We start from the raw sequence: 16,959 nt of genomic DNA, 5'->3' as shown, positions 1-16,959 counted from the left end.
GAGGTGTCCCTGCCCATGGCAGGGGGTTGGAACTGGATGAGCTTTAAGGTCCCTTCCGACCCAAACCATCCTGTGATTCTATGATACCTTCCTAGCTTAACTCCAGCCAGGTGCATGACCATGTGCAAAGTGCAAACAGTTGATTTTATCTCATCTTTTTACTTTCCATTCATAAGAAATACTGTGTTTAAATTAGACCACTAGAGTCTGAAATTGCTGTTCATGGTATTTCACACATCTCAACATGTGTGCATGGGGGGGGCATGATCCTTACTGACTATCCCAAGTGACATGGAGAGGGTCCTGTCACACTTGGTGTTTGACCAGGCTAAAAACCCTGGGATGTGGTAGGGGAGACACAGGGGAGGACTTCGCCTCCATGGAGGGATCCTGTGCAGCTGAACCACAGGAACACGACAAATTCATACAAAGGGAGAACTCTTCAAGGTCCTGATGCAGTGCACAGCGCAAGAGGGTTGTGGCAGCCCTGGGGCTCCTGGTGCTGTTTGTGTGCAGAGCTGCTGATACTGCCAGCCTACTAAGCGCAGTACTCCCATCTCCCAGTTTTCACTGCTTTACCAGGGATCATAGTTACAATAATGTAGCAATAAAAGTTGTAATTTGCTTTTTCTAGTGTGCAGTCACTGATGGTGACTGATGGTTTGGCAGAGGCACCTGCTATGAGCTGGAGGGTGGGGGTCTTGGAAAGGAATTAGGAGTATGGAAACAGGGATGCCCACAGCCTGTCATTGGTGCTCTAATGCACGTGTTTAGTGGAGGTCAGTGCCTGTGCACAGAATACACATAGGCAAATGGTAGAGTTGAGAAGGGTATGAGCGAGGCTGGGACAGGCTCTACTGGTGCCTGATATAAACAGCAAGGGACGTAAGGACATTCTATTGCTCCCATCACATTTTAGCACTTTGTGCCATCACCACCACCACTTGGTGATGTCGTGGCCGGCATTCTGCTCACCAGGCACCAAGCACCAGATGGAACTAGGAGGTGAGGCTGGAGATAAGGAGCAACCTTTACCTCATGAAGGCCTGGTTATGCTATTTCCATGCTTGGAGAGTTTCAAGCCCAGCAGGACAAAGCCCTGAGCATCCTAATCTGGCCCCAGGGCCAGCCCCACTTTGGGCAGAGGTTGGGTCAGAGACCTCCAAAGATCCCTGTTACCCTATGGGATGGCTGCCGCTTCTGTTACCCTGTCAGTACAGGTTCATAACTTGCTGGATGAGCATGAGGCACAGAACACAACCAGGGTTGAACACCAGAGAGACCACAGCTGTTCAGAGAGGAGAACTGTACTGTGGAGTTCCCTCAGCATCCCTGGTTCAAGTTAAACACAGGTGGATTCTAGTACTGCAAAGAAACACTGCTCTGGAGCCAGTGTACAGTTGCTGCTGTTAGCTTGTGTGCTGATGGAAATGTTCAACCTGTGTTCACGTATTCACACCCTCAAATAACATTGTCTCCCCAAAGTCCACTTGTACTCTTACCAGCAGGTAAGTTTCATCCTTTTTGTAAGGAAGGCATACACAGCCATTTCTTGAATGATTTTACAACTGAGTATATGTGTCTCTGCATGGCCGTGTCTGTGAAGTGGGAAAGACAGCGTGTAAAAACTTGCTGCAATGTTGAGAACAGATGAACACGCTTGCTCAAAGAGACTGTAAAGTAGCATGGGAATGGCAACACAATTCTCAAAACAAAAGGCGATGGTACCGATTCCCAGGAAAATCCTGTAAAGATGAATTCACATTTTCAGGGGGACATCCCTCCAAGCCTGCCATCCTCTGTGGCTGAGAGCTTTCCTAAGCAAAAAAATACTTCTTTGTATTGAAAGAATACAGGGCTGGTAGAACTTTTTCTCCATGTAGTTGTTCACTTGCCTTTTGAACTTGTGTAAACTTTGTCTACAAAGTCTTTAACATAATTCCTCATTCCTCTGGGAATCTGAGTACAATGAGGAGCAGTGCACTGGATGAAAGCTAGAAGTCCTCTTTCTCACTGAGCTACTGCTGCTTTTCTGAGAGTAAATGATTTAATTTTTCCTTTCTTCACTTTCCTCATCACTAAGACAGATGTAAATACAGTGTCCTTCATTAATGCAGATTGATGAAAGGTGATGTGAAAGTGCATTAAATCTTTATTATTACAAGAAGGTTCTACAAGAGCTCATGACAGCTGAGTGGAATAAAGGAGTAATTTGGACTGCAAAGCCGTGAAGCACCTGGCAAGTGAATTTCTTACTGTCCAGGTTTGAATTCTAGGCTGCTAAAATCTGTCACCATGCATCCCCACTAAGGACTACAGGAAGAAAAGCTGAAGTTGGGTGGAAAGCCAGTGTTATTTTAAGTATCTGTAGAACTGTTAATAGAAATGCTTAATATGTCTTTGCCTCATTTAAACAACTCTATTTATGAACCTGATTACACAGGAATCAGTAAAACCCACCCTGTGAAATGCTGCAAATCAGCCCTTTGCTTTGAATTAGTGAATATCTCAGTTCTGTCACTGCATTTAATGAAACAAGGGTTAGCAGGGATTCATTCGAGAGCCAGATGTGGCTGTTCTTCTCATGGAAATTCCTTCCCCAAACTCACTGAGGAACTCGAGGCAGAAGGATTTGCTCTTCCATGGAACACTGCCTTGTCTGCAACATGGGAAAAAATAACCTTTCTTGCTTCAAAACCACACGAAAAGAGGTGGTTTTCTACACTTCCACATTGCCATGTGGAAATGAAATACCTGTTCAGATGCGCCTGTTTCCTTTTTCATCTGATACTCCCATCTGGGTGTCCAAGCCTCAGTGATTAATAGACTGTGAAGAGCTGTCTCTGAATAGCTACAGGCAGTTTGAAAGCTTATGAGGAAGAATTAGCAACCAAGGCAACTGTGGTGTTTACTACAGGCCTCCCAAACAAGGGGAGCCTACTGATGAAGCCTTCTTACTGCAGCTGCAGGAGGCATTGCCACCATTCTAATCCTGCTGAGGGACTTCAGCCACCCCAACATCTGCTGGAAAAGTAGCATGGTAAGCTGTAGACAGACCACTCCTGTAGTGCATTGAAGGTAAATTCTTAAGCCAGGTAATAGCCCTGCCAGGGGAATGCAATACTGGACCTGATGGTCTCTAATGCAGCTGCGCTGCTCAGAGGCGCAAGATTGGAAGCAGCACAGTGATCATCCACTGGTGGAGTCTGAAGTCCTGAGAGACATGTGAAGAGTACAGTCGGGACCCTGAATTTTAGGAAAGTAGAATTCCAGCTGTTCAGGGAGTTGGCCAATGGGAGCCCTTGAGGAACCTGCTGCTGAATTGCAGGGTCAGGCTTTAAAACTTTCTTTCAGTACTTACCTCATTTTATTTCTTTGGTAAAATGATGAGCTTTCAGTGGAAAAGTGCTTTAGACTACAACTCATCTTAAGCTACTTACAAATTCTGGGTGCCAAAGCACCTAAAAAGCCTCCAGACAACTATGGCTGACCACAAGAACACAACACTGAAAGAGGAGAACTTAACCATGCTTCTAGACAAAACCTTTTTTTAATTCAAGTACAGTGAATATTCTAGAAAATTTCTGAATGTACAGCAATAGACACAGGAGAAACAAACAGGCAGAGAAAGCCATTCTGGAAGTTGCCCACGCAAAGCAATGATGCCTAGTCTATCTGTTTTTAAAACCTTAACTGGTATGTGGTAAGATTCAGGAAGAAGCTACACAATATAAAGGATCTCCAATCACACATTTAGTTACTACAGCTACATTACATTTCAAGTGTATGTCTCATTAGACAACGCTAATTGGATGCACCTTTGTAGTGCACCCTGCATTAACTTTGTATCCCCAGAATTAACATGAAAACATGCAGTAAGCCCCAAGTCAGTCCTGGCATCTGCAGTCAAATACTTTGAATTCCACTCCAATAAGAACAGATTTCTGAGTATTACTGCCTGCCCTGGTAACATGCTCAGCAAAAGGCCAGTAACCATGCTATGTTGCTGAAAGCAGAGTTCTCCCAGTAACCTGAACGCACAGCCAGTTATGAACAGCAGTGAACCGGTACACTTTGTTATGTACGACAGAAGCAACAGAAGTAATGATCAAGTGCCACATGGCAGATTCACTGTAATGTGTTAAAATACAACCCGAATACTCAAATTTTTAAGCTTTTTTTTAAGACTAATGCTCCCCACTCCCACATGCAAACAAAACAACCAGACCACATTCATATATTAATTTTTATTTTCCCATACAATATTCACAGGGTCTGCTTTTTGTCTTAAACTAAACTTCTTTTTTTTTTTACCTCCAAACTGACAAAATGACATTACAGGACATGAAAAGAAGTTCTGTAAACATAAAACATCCAAGGAATAGCTGAAACCCAGAGCCTTTAGCAATTAAGAAATAGTTATATCCCCTTTAACGCAGGCTGCTTACTTGTGCATCACACCATTAACCAAACTATTATTTTTATATATTAAAAAGGTGCAGCTTTAAACAAAAGTCACAATGCATTTCTCCACCTGCTGCATGTTAGCATGTGTTTTACTATATCCTATTCAGTCACTTATTTTAAAAACTATATACAGCTATGTTTAAACATGTATTTGTGCCATGTTTTTAGTAACACAAAAATAAAGGCATTTTTACGCTATTGCTGCATATTTTGCAGCAGGATACAAGAGGATTGGTTCAGATACCTAACTAACTTCAATGCAAAAGTCAAGTCCACTAAGCTTCTGCAGGGGGAGTAATTTTGAGCTGAACAGTCCCACTTCACACATTCAAACATTATGAAAGAATAAAGACGTGTACATGATGTCCAACCATTATCTGTTATACCCCCATTTACCAATTTTGACAGAACACAGAGCAAATCAGTGGAAAAAAACCCAACACGTTTCAATCTTAGAACAAATAATTTTGTTGTGATTAAAGCTACACAAGTGATACTCAAATTCCAGAAGGTAACAGTGGACACTATCAAAATCAAATCATATTTTCAGCCAACACTTGCACCCAAATTGTACCACTTGCTTTATTATTGTGTGCAATGCAACACAAAAAGTACTGAATATCAGCTGCTGAAACACAAGAATAAAGCATATAGGTACAACCAAGAATAGTGCTTGCAGGCACAGATTTGTATCGTGAGAAGAAAGCACTGATTTTTTATTTTTTGATCTTTGTAAGCCTAACTATTTCTGGGAAGCTTGCATCTCAAAATGGGACTGCAGTATTCAGAATTCAGTACAGGACAGGAAGACATTACATACAATCCTGCATTTTATATACACTAAGCTTTTTAATACCCCCGTGGCCTTTTAAATACTTTTTGAACTGTTTGAGTTTTTTCTGACTTCCAAAAGAGCAGTCATTCAGTTCACAACAGAGAGTAGGTGCCCTTTTAATTTTTTCAGCCATCACAAGATATTAAACTCAAGTCATCTTAGATCAATTCTTCAGACTGCTCAAGTGTCACCTGTACATGTAATTCCACATTTTTGCTAGAAACAATACAGGCAATTGATAAGGGTTTAGCATCCTTTCTTGGGTTGCTGGAAACTTGTTTAAGAAGCATCTTTTGGTTTAGCCAGTAATGTATGACAAATTTTTTCCCCTTCATTTAGTTTGTGTGCACTTAAGAGTTGGTTGGTTCTACTTAATCCTCCAGAGCCATTTGAAGGAGTTTAGCCTTGTTATGACCAGCTTAATTCAAGCTACTCGTATGTACATACATCTATGACCTTCCACATCCAAATAAAACAAGACTCTACAGTACATAAGCTACTAAAGACATGAGCAGTGGAAACAAGGCAACTATAACTACGAAAAAGATAACCTGAAGTATTTAAAACATTTCCTGACCACTAGCAAAAAAGAGTGCCAGCTAGATATACAAGGCCATCATGTAAAAGTGCACCACACACAGGAAAGTAAAATTTACAGCACTTGTGCAATGCAGTATCAATATCAAATTGGCCTTTTAATAGGAAAACAATTTAGTAAAAAGCTTTATATGTGCCTAATACATAACATAACCTTGTCCAGTGCTGGTGCTGTGCTGCTTAACAAACCAAGTTACGTATGGTATTAAAATCCAAAAAGCAGCAGCAGCATGTATGAGTACAGAAACTGCACAGTTTCAGTGACAAAAGATTCCCTATTTTACTGCATGTTTTTAAATAAACTTGAAGATTTGGATTTTTGAATACAGGAAGTGGATTTCCTGAGTAGTCTCAGTTTATAATCTAGTAAAACAAAAATTTAAAAAACTTGTTCTAATATAAAAGAATGCATGTTTAAGCAAACATACTGAAGTACAGAATTTAGCAAGTTTTGAAGATGGAGTTAGCAGGCTGATGGAAAATTTGCACCATGATGTAATGTCAAGCTTGCAACAATTTTACAAATAAGCAAGGGGTACCATTGGATTATTTCTTCTAACAGCACATCAAACCAGTGCACTACAGTTCATCACATTTGCTTTTGAGTAATCCAATACAATCAGCCTGAAGATTAAAATAAAACAAAAGTTTCATATATGTTGTCTCTCAGATCAGATACCAGACTGTTGGGCTACTTTAAAGAGTTATACTCCCAGATGGCTCATCTTACTGGTAAAATCAATCTCAGTAAAAGTGAGGGTGGTCACTGCCAAGTATTTAATACAGGAATCAGAACACATATAAGTTGCAGAAAATATTTCAAATCCTGTCCCCCTTTCATTATCTTTTTGGGTCTGTTTTGTGATTTTTAAGGGATGAGGAGTAGACTCACTTAAATGTTGCATACATTCACATCCTTTGTACCTACAATTAACTGCAGAACTGTTAACTTCAACAGGTAAGTAGCACACAATGACATGAAGCATTACCACTACCAGTTATGATCCAACACGGGTTGTCGTGGTTCTTTTATCTGAGAAGAAGCTTTTGAGGAGAAATACCTGCCCAATACTAACAACAAGAAGAATGATTGCTTCCCCTATTGACCAGTAGGCCACCCTCGTGTTTAAATCCTCAGCTCTGCTGCGGCCCTGCGCTTCCCTCAAGCGGAAGTGAGTCTGATAATCGATGACAGACTTCAAAGCTTCATGAATTGAAACACATGCAGACTCCATCTAGAGAAACAAACAAATAACACATCACTGGATTAAGAAGCCTCCTAGTGCTCTTTCTGTGAAGTTTTGTGGTTTGTTCTCTAAAATTAGGATTCATGTAACTTTGCAAGCTAGGGATTAACTCGGTCCATTGTCAGACTGAAATACTGTAAATGCAGTAAAATTTAACTTGCATTGACCAAATTCTATACTCAGGAATGCAACAGACTTAAATACAGAAGTGTGCGTAACTGTGGATCTAATGAAAAGCAATGAGCAATAGGCTCTTAGAACTACACAAACCTTATATTCATGTATATTTGGGCTCAAAATGAACAGTAGAAACACTTCTGACATGTCAGTGATCCCCCAGTTAATTCCACACCTACCAGGAAAGCTAGCAGTTGGTTTTAACATTAAGATGCATAGTGTACATTAAATGTTTCTCTGTTTCATTACATTCTTCATTGCATAGTTCTAATTCTCAGTTGAGTTATATGACACACCAAGATCTATGTTACTGAATTCAAAATGTTTTGGCAAGAGACCCTCCTTAGTCATGTACACAAAAAGTGGTTAAAGAAAGGACAGTTCTGTTCCTTTCAGTTATGCTTCACATAATCATACACAAATACTTAGGAATTTAACCAACTTGTTATTTTTCATAAAAAAATATTACCAGTTTTCCAAGCCCTAGATCATTTTTCATATGCAATTCTACTTTCAGTTTATCTTCAACAACTGAAAGTCAGTAATTCTCATTGTGTTTTGATCACCAAGAGATTAACCAATAGATCTTCAAAATACTTAATTTCTAGTCACAATTATTTTTTGTGTCTTACGGCTAAAAACTAGTATTTCCTGAAGAAACATCACAAACTATTATAAAAGGAAATGTTTAACACCCTGATAGGACCACTTTCAGTTGCTTGTATCTGTGTCTAAACATCTTTTCATCTTGATGATTTTCAAGACAGGTGTCTGAACAAGTCTAAGATAGCCAATATATAGTGTCTTATAAAGAACAAATATATACAAGCCAGCTAAATATGGCTGATTTTAATTTGCTGTATCTTGATTTTAAAAATGTTATTTACATGAGAGGTCAGCCTAAGTCCTCCCCCCCCGAAACACTCTACTACTTTAAATGTAAAAACAATTCTCAATTTTTTTACAAAGTTTGGAAAAACCCCGATGCACTGATACTTGTGAAATCTAAATTCAAGAAGCACATAACCATGGCAACAAATAGAAGCTACCTTAAAAAAGAAAAGAAACTGGCCTAGAATTTAACTTTCTACCCTAATTTTTCGTAAGCACTTGGTGATTCCTTCTCAGCTCTTATGGAACAAATTAGACTTATGTGTTCCATAAATCTTAACTTCAGAATGAAAGCTTATTTGTAGTCATTCATACTACTTTAGAAGCTCTAATTCACTGATTTTCAAAAGGGATATAGGTATCTAATGCAGTTCAACTTGAAAAAAAACCCAAACCTAACAGCTAACAGCTCCACCTAACAGCTGCAGTCAAACACAACAGTGTTTTACCTGGGTAAGTGCAGTTACTCTGTTCTCACTAGGAAAAAGTGGTGGATCTTCTCCAACCTGGAAATCAAAGTACACAGTTTTGTGTGTGAAAGTAGAGAATTCATTGCTGAAGCAGAATTTGTATGTTCCATTTCTGGATGCAGTAAACGTGAAGCTATCGTATTGTTTCTTCATCTCTTTGTATAATACAATGCCATCAGGATCTTCCAACCGACAGTCAACATCATAATGACCTCCAGTGATCACCTGGAAACAAAACCCCAAAATTGTCTTTTTAACAAAGTGGACATTTATACGTTTCTTTGAAATATGATTTGTCAAGTGGCACTGCAAAATTTTGTGCCTTACATGTTTTAAAATATGATGCATTAATTTGAAAATTTTTCAAAGCAAGTCTGAAAAATTATTTTCTTACATAAGACACAGAACATAATTCAAAACACTTTAGGTTCAGCATACGTAATGTCAGCTCTAGTTCCAAACCATTTACAAAGCATAATTACTTTGTTATAAATGTACAATAGCGAAAGCTACAGCAGATGTAACTTGATGGGGCAGTAAAGATATCACTGTAACAAACAGACTGCTTGTTGTATCCACAAGTCCTGAATGGAATTGGTTCAGCCAGCTGAGATTACTAATGTGGAATAAAACTGCTCCTTTCCTTATGGTTGTAAGTGTAACTGCCCTACTATTAGCTCAGGCTGCTTTAGGATACAGGAATGGTGTTCAACTGGTAGAACAGGTATTTCAACCTGCCAGTCCTCCTGTGCTGGTGAATGGAGCAATGTTCTGCTGCCTCCCTCCTGCCCAGATAGCCATAGCAGTTCTTCCCAAAACAGCACATGCTGCACAACAGCACATAAGACATACAAGTGACTCCAAACTTCACGATTGTCTCAAGGTTTTTCAGGCTTTGATTCTTGTTGGTCTAAAGCATGTTGCTCTGTAGGCTACCTATCCCACCTCTACAGAAAGACTAATCAGTAGCTTAGGTATTCATAACTTGGCATCCTGATGACTCTTGGGGTAGCAGTTTTACACTTAATCCTTGATCCAAAACTTTTCAAGCTAAAGCACGCTGAAGAACAAAGAGACTTACAGCTAAAGGCATGTCCCTTTTTTATGTGTGCAGAAATCACTGAAATATGTAACTGTCTGAATATCTGCACTTCAGTTCACATAGCATTATTTAAACTCACAGTTTATTTAGGTATCAAGTTATTAAAATTATAACGTTAACAGTACAACTGAAATAACAAGAGATCTCAGCAGTAGCTGCTCTGCAAACAGTAAGTTTTAAAAGCACTCAGCTGGCAAGCAGTGTCTTCATAGTCATTCCAAAAATGTGCTTTGAATTCAAAACAGGATACAAAGAGAGAGGAAAAAAAAAAAGATGTCTTGATCTCCAGATGTCTCTTCCTGGATGTCTGCATCTGGCTTTTCATACAGAAATGCTTACCTGGTTGGAAGGAGAAGCAAAAAATTAGATTTTCTACAATGAAAAAATGGATAATTTTTGAAGCCTGATCTCAAGTTTGACAGGGGCATGCTTTCTACCAATCATGAAAAATCACTCATGTTTGGTTATATCATGCACCCTGAAAGGGCCAGTTTACTTACACATGGCAAAGATTTGCCAGAACTTTAAAGTTACCCTAAAATTCCTTGTTAGAGAGGTTGCTTGAGTCTCCCCTCTGCCAAAGGGTGAGCACAGAGCACTTCAGTCTACCAGCAGTTGGTCAAATCCAGACAAGGCTACTCCTGTCCTTATTATGCCTGCTTATGTCTGCAGGCTTATCTGTCCAGCAAACTCCAGTGACATCCACTTAATAACAAGGGTGAAAGCAATGCACAGAAAAGACTTTATGAAAGTAACAGGCAGGGGCAAGAAACATTTGGGTGGGGAAAATGGTATCTTAGAATATGTAGGCCAGACTAACAGAGACATATACTTGGCATAAACATTCCCCAAAATATTAAAGGCAGGAGAGCAGCTGGGAAAGAAAAAAACCCACAGGACTTCTAGATAAGCTGGACCATAAAAAGTACACAGTTCCTTCAAAAGCCCCCAAAGATAACTGTGATACCCAGCATCAAGAATGATTTCTCTCGTCCTGCTGCTGTACTATTCACCAGCTGAAGTGACAGACTGAAAGCTTCCAAACTTGCTGATACCCTCAAAAGCACCAAAATTGTCAGAGCTCTTTTCCTGATAATTCTTGAGGCTGAATAGTGTGTTCTATTGTGATGGCTCCATGTTCAAACTGTTAAGAGGCTGGAAAAAGTAAGAAAAACTGTCTGGCATCACTTACTATGTGCATGCTAATCAGTCTTCAACAAGATGTTGGTTCACATCACAGAATGGTTTGGGTTTGTAGGGCTGCCCATGTTTTATTGTGTTAAGACTCCTGAATTGCTCTATGCCTGCGACACTTTGCTGTATAACCATTTTACTGTTTGCTATGACACCCCAGTTTGAACCATACTTTGAACTGAGTAAAGCATTAGCTCCTTATGTTTTATCATGCTCACCAGGCAAATGTTTCACAACCCACACATGCTGTGGGGTAGATGGGTGCTGGGGTTTCAGAGGGATGGGGGGGGGGGTGGGGTGGGTGGGTGGGAGAGATGTTGGGTTGTTTTTTGTTTTGGCTTTTATTTTCAGTCAAAAACATTCTGTGCGTTTCCTCCCCATCCTAAGAGTGAAATGTTGTACACAGCTTTATTGTAGCTTCTTATCTGGAGCTCTCCCAGGCTTTATTTCCTGCCTCAGCTTCCCTTCTCATTTTTGTCTTTTTGGTTTTGCTTCTTTTCTTAGCTAGTCCCCAGACTCATAACGACAAGGGGTGATGGCTTTAAAATAAGAGAGAGATGTCGATGAGACATTAGGAAGAAATTCTTCCCTGTGAGGGTGGTGAAGCACTGGCAGAGATTGCCCAGAGAAGCTGTGTCTGCCCCATCCCTGGCAGTGTTCAAGGCCAGGATGGACGGGGATTTGAGCAACCTGGTCTAGTGGAAGGTGTCCCTGCCCGTGGTAGGGGGTTGGAACTGGATGAGCTTTAAGGTCCTTTCCAACCCAAACCATTCTATGGCTCTGTGACTTTGGAGGCACGCTTTTGGGCAGGTAGGTTTAGGTACGCGGCACGCTGGTCACAAGGGACCCCGAAGGTCCGCGTTCAGGGTGCGAGACCGGCAGGTTTTGAGGGCCCGCTCTCTGCTCTCATCCCGCCGCGGTGCACACGGCAACGGGCAGCGTTTGCTGCGCCGGCTTCAGCTGCTGTCCCCGTGCAGGCGCCTCTCCCCGCTACAGAGCACCCGAGCACCGCACGAACGAGGAAGCCGAAGAGCCCCGGGCCGGGCCGGGCCCAGCCCCACAAGCTCGACCGGGGGCGGCGCTTCCCGCGGATGGCGGCCCCGGCCGTCCAACTACCTGGAACTCGAGGGTGCACTTGGTGCCCTGGGCGATCTCCTCGTAGAAGCACTGCTTGGCGTTGTCGGGCAGCTCGAACGTGATCTCGGAGGCCCACGCCACGCAGGCAGCAAGCGCTAACAGGAACAACAGCGGCAGGCGGGCCCACGGCCCCGAGGCCCGGGAGCCCCACAGCAGCATCATCAGACGCGGGGAGAGGCGAGGGGGGAACGCGGAGCGAGCCGGGACAGAGCGAGGCCCGGCGGCAGGAGGCGGCTGCGGCGTGGCGGAACGGCCGAGCGGGCAGGCGCTGCACCCAGAACCCCTCGCGCTCCGGGACAGTTTCCGGGTGAACCCCCCCGCTCCACCCCGCGGGAGGGGTTGCGGGCATGGTGCGCGGGACCGTCGTGGCGCGCCCCCCGCTGGCGGGAGGGTGTCCGTGTGGTGTGAGTCGCCGGGTCTTTAGTCACGAGAGGCGGGATCTGGAGCTGGAGTAGGGCGAGCGCAAGCGAGAGGTACCCGCGGTGCTCCCTGCGCTGTGGGATCGAATCTGAAGGGGTCTGCTTCACAGGTCGTGAAAGATTCGTTGCTCCAGAGATCAAAACTCATCATCGTGCTCGTACTGACTGCGGGAATGTCGGCTTTAAATTCTCCTCCAGTAAATACTCAGTTACCTTTACAAAGCAGAGCAGATTCCAAAGAGGAAACAAAAGTAACTTCCATCCCTGTATTCAGTTTTAAGTTCCGTGGTAAATCAGGCAGAGTAGGAGGAAGAAAACTTGGCTCCAGCCTCCTCGGCAGGAGAATGAACATGTCAAGTGGTAGGCCTGGCCTCCCATTTGATTCCCCTGGAAAACTGTCTGACTGCATGTGAAGTGCCGAAAGCAGCACCACACCGGAATGTGGCTTCCCCAGCCTGAGTCGGCTTGGGGAGCCTGTGAATTTGATTCACAGCACTGCACAAGGACCCTGGGCACCTGAGGGCTGTAAATTGTACAGGAAAGAGGCACCCAGAACTCATCCATTAAAGGCAGTGCTAGATTTGCAGGTGTGGATTAAAGTGAGAGGGCAGATGCTTTACCAAGTAACCACTCCACATTACCCGCTTACAGTTAACCCTCAGACCTCTGCTGTTTTCATTCAAACACTGGGTTTATTTCAGATAGTAGTTAAGTTCTGGCTAATAGTTGAGGTTGCTCAAAAGCAGATTATAGATCTGTGCCAGAGGAGGCAGCTTCAGACATTTTGCTTAAACCAGTGACTACAGGCTTGTAGGACTTGTATACCCATGCAGGGTGTTCCAGATCACCTTCTCCTTCATGTGACAAGAACTGCATTTCAGGAAGATTCACTCCATGATTCTTCATTGCAGCTTAAGTGATCCTGTGCAATTTAAGTTTTTTCCTAGTTTACTCTTTCCAGCTATTTTCTTAAAGCCTCACTAAAAAGGCAAAATTAAGCTTACCTGAGAAATGACAATGGGTTATCTGACACCAAATAACCAGCCAAATAAAATGGAAGGGGAAAGAGGCATTATAAAACCAAGGCAATCCCACAGAACAGGCAAGAAACGTGTCTGATGGCACCTCCAGAATAAGCAAAACACAGAACTTTTCCTGATCTCCAAAATAAGTAAAGTAGATGTGATCACTTCCTTTTCTTTTGAATCAAGGACACAGCATGTAAAATATCAACTGAATGAAGAAGAAAGAAGGCAAACTGCCTCCAAGGAGTTCTCAAGCCCAAACGTGTTGGCTTTGGTGACTAAAGACCACCAAGTAGCGCAGCCATCATCCCTGACTATGTAGCATCAGCTCCACAATGGTGTGTGCTCGCAGTTCGTCTGGGATATATTTCTTAAGGACTTAATTGTTTTGTATATTTAGTGATAATGATTTAAGAACTATTAGCTACCTGAACTGTTTATGAGCAACAGTACTTCTTTTAAAGCTTGAAACTGGCTTGATTTGCTCATTTCCTAAACATGCCAATCATGGTGATGTCCAATTCCACAAATCATATATGAAACTCTATATTAATTTGTAATACTAAGGATCTGAGTCTTTGTACTTGTTGATTTCATTATCATTTTTCATGAGTTAGCCAGTTAATGATTGGTAATCTTTACAAGGAATAAAAAAATTAGGTTGCTGGTTTTCCAGGTTGCTGGTGCTGCTGTTACTGTTACCAAATTCTTCCCAGTTTCTATTGTTCTGTCTCCATGTGTGACTATCCTGTTTGTGAAATAATAAAATTTCACATCTTGTCTTTGTTGTCTTACTGCACAAATAATATCTAAATGTTAAACCTAAAATAAATGCAATACATATATTTTAGAGGAAGTCATATGAAGAGTTTTTCTTTCCTACTGGACAATCTATTTAATTAGGGTTAAGACTCAGTTTCAGCACAGTTCTTTCTTGAGAAAAAGCCTACATGGATAGCATGCATTGCTTCATCTTGTTACTCAGACTCACCCAACATGGTCAAGCTTCACCATTTCAAGTACCTCAGCTTTGAAAGTCTTTGCTTTAGGCTTGCTTTGACAGATTTTACATAAATAATAGACCTTGATGTCCAGATATTAATTCCTGCTTACTTTTTGTTCCAGTGCTCAGTTTAATAGATTAAAATAAGCCAGTCACATTATAAGACAAATTAATCTCAATTTGCATTGTCCTTCATACATGAAGAAGCAGCCCTGAACAACTTTGGCACCTGCAGAACACCTGAAGAGCATTCAAGTATACTAACCACTAACTAACAGTTTCATCCCAGTTCAGTGTGATTTGTGCAAAGTCATGCTGTGAAGGAAAAAATCACCAGACCTTAAAACTGCTTGAATTTATCCTTTAAGGTTCAGTGATTTTCTAACCTCTGTTCTCAAAACAGCAGTGAAGAAGAAATGAGCTTATTTGTGTCTAAAAATTCAAGGAACTACTTTCTGTGCTTGTGACAATTGATTACATAAATTCCAAAACACATCCAGACAGGACACCCAAAGTTAACAGTGCATTTAAATAAATGTTTTAGATGAAAAACAAATTTAGCTGCTCCCAAAATAAAGCATTTACTGCATTTCGGCATTTACAAATTCACAGAGGAATAGGTTGAGAGCTGCTGCCAGTACAAGGAGCTAGCCTTCATGGAATCACAAGAAGGGAGATTATTAGAAAAGTTCTGACCTCTGTACTGTCTGTTCATGTTCCCACATGAATTCCTGCAGACACCCAGCTTTTACTGACAAGAAGGATTTGTCCACCTGTATGCATGGAAACGTTGTACTTTGATTTTCAACTTTATTAAAAACTATATTTTTAAGTAAGAATTTGAAATGGATAACCATTTGTTTCAAAATGTCAGTTCTGTGGGGTCTTTTCCCCTTCACCTTCCCTTCCCTCGCCTCCCCTTTGCTCCCCTCCCTTCCCCTTCCCTTTCCTCTTCCCCCTTCCTCTTCTCCCTTCCCTTTCTCCCTTTCCTTCCCCCTCCCCTTTTCATTCCCTTTCCCCTTCTCCTTCCTCTTCTCTCTTTCTTCCTTCCTTTTCCTTTTCCTTTTCCTTTTCCTTTTCCTTTTCCTTTTCCTTTTCCTTTTCCTTTTCCTTTTCCTTTTCCTTTTCCTTTTCCTTTTCCTTTTCCTTTCCCTTTTCCTCTTTCCTCTTTCCTCTTTCCTTCTTTGCTACCTTTTGCTCTTCCTGTGGCACACAAGAGGGAGCTCTTGGTCACAACTTTGCTCTTCCCAGTTTTTGTTCAAAGTATATCCTGGCTTTTCTCACCTTTTCTTGCTTTCAGATTTGCTCTCTCAATTCAGTGATAAATGGATATTGGAAAGCTAAAAACAAGAAATAAAACAAGTTACAGTCTCAGCCATGCATAATGTAGGTGTAATTCAATGGAATGTATTGCAACACCCAAGGCTTATGCATTGGTCAGGCAGTGAAAGCCACATGTCACTTTAGGCGCAAGGACTCCTTATATGTAACATACTGAGATCTCAAGCAGTGAGGCTTACAAGCCCCTGTATCCTGAGCAGGGAGCTGCAAAAGCTGTTCCATGAGAAATGAAGAAAAGTTGGTGCATGGGAAACGACATCTGTGGCAAACATGGCCTGCTCTCAGCAGCGTGCAGGAGTTAGTCTCTGATCAACATTCACAGCTCCCAGTCCTCTCCAGGGACAGGCACCTGCACCAGCCTTGTTGCACAGCATGTAGTGCTGGGGTGAGGCAGGAGGGACTGCCCTTGATAAATCGATTTCTTTAGGAGTTAGGGGGGTCAGGATGTATGAAAGGCTGTTTGTTCTCTGGCTGAACGTGGACTTCAGTGGACTGTGTGAAGGGGAGAGACCTGGGGAAGGGCTGAAAAACCTCAGAGGCAGATAATGGAAGGTTGGATGCACTGAAGAAGGTAGGATCCCTGAAATATGCCCTGGACAAATATTAAGTGAAGAATCTGAAGAATCCAGGCATCCTTCCCACAGCACTCCTCCCACTGGCTCACCTTATGTTTGGGTTTGTTTTGTTTGTTTTTTTCTCCCAGTTGTGGCTGAGTTGTGATAACACTCTTAACACCTAATGAAGAAAAACACTTCCATATGTGCACCTTCATCCACTCAGATTTAAGGTACTTACACTATGCTATGAAACATTTGGGCTGGTTTTGGGTAGGGTGGAGTTAATTCTCCTCACAGTAGCTAGTAGGGGACAATGTCTTGGATTTGTTCTGGAAACTGTTGATAATATGTCTTTGTTACTGCTGAGCAGTGCTTACACAGAGCCAAGGCCTGTTCTGCTCCTCACCCCACCAGCAAGCAGGCTGGGGGTGCACAAGGTGTTAGGGGAGACACAGCCAGGACAGCTGACCCCAACTGACCAAAGGGGTATCCCACAC

At 42.1% G+C, this 16,959-nt stretch overlaps 1 protein-coding gene and 1 long non-coding RNA gene across 2 annotated transcripts; one reads left to right on the top strand and one right to left on the bottom strand.

Annotated features, from left to right (window-relative positions):
- Positions 1-4,232: 4,232 nt before the first annotated feature.
- TMED7 (transmembrane p24 trafficking protein 7) lies at positions 4,233-12,421 on the bottom strand. The gene is made up of 3 exons (XM_062604513.1): positions 12,097-12,421; positions 8,664-8,909; positions 4,233-7,134 (listed from the first exon to the last, which is right to left on the bottom strand). The coding sequence occupies exons 1-3, from the start codon at positions 12,277-12,279 to the stop codon at positions 6,898-6,900; spliced, it is 666 nt and encodes a 221-aa protein (XP_062460497.1). The 5' UTR covers positions 12,280-12,421; the 3' UTR covers positions 4,233-6,897.
- A 569-nt stretch (positions 12,422-12,990) lies between these two features.
- On the top strand, positions 12,991-14,411 carry LOC134156395 (uncharacterized). Its single transcript, XR_009961896.1, has 2 exons — positions 12,991-13,248; positions 13,755-14,411. It is a non-coding gene; the product is annotated as an uncharacterized LOC134156395 (long non-coding RNA).
- Positions 14,412-16,959: the final 2,548 nt, after the last annotated feature.

Source organism: Pezoporus occidentalis, unplaced genomic scaffold (assembly GCF_034315485.1).
Source record: "Pezoporus occidentalis ecotype Australia unplaced genomic scaffold, CSIRO_AGI_Poc_V1 ctg86, whole genome shotgun sequence".
Lineage (NCBI taxonomy): Eukaryota > Metazoa > Chordata > Aves > Psittaciformes > Psittacidae > Pezoporus > Pezoporus occidentalis.
The sequence above is the reverse complement of the archived record's forward strand: the minus strand, read 5'-3'. Positions and strand labels throughout refer to the sequence as shown.

Bases quoted from the DNA above. Each gene is read 5' to 3' on its own strand.
- TMED7 (XM_062604513.1), bottom strand. From the start codon at position 12,279: ATGATGCTGCTGTGGGGCTCCCGGGCCTCGGGGCCGTGGGCCCGCCTG. The intron at 8,910-12,096 runs GTAGTTGGACGG...TTTTGTTTCCAG, and splicing joins AGTGCACCCTCGAGTTCCAG to GTGATCACTGGAGGTCATTA. The intron at 7,135-8,663 runs GTAAAACACTGT...TTGTTTCTCTAG, and splicing joins GAGTAACTGCACTTACCCAG to ATGGAGTCTGCATGTGTTTC.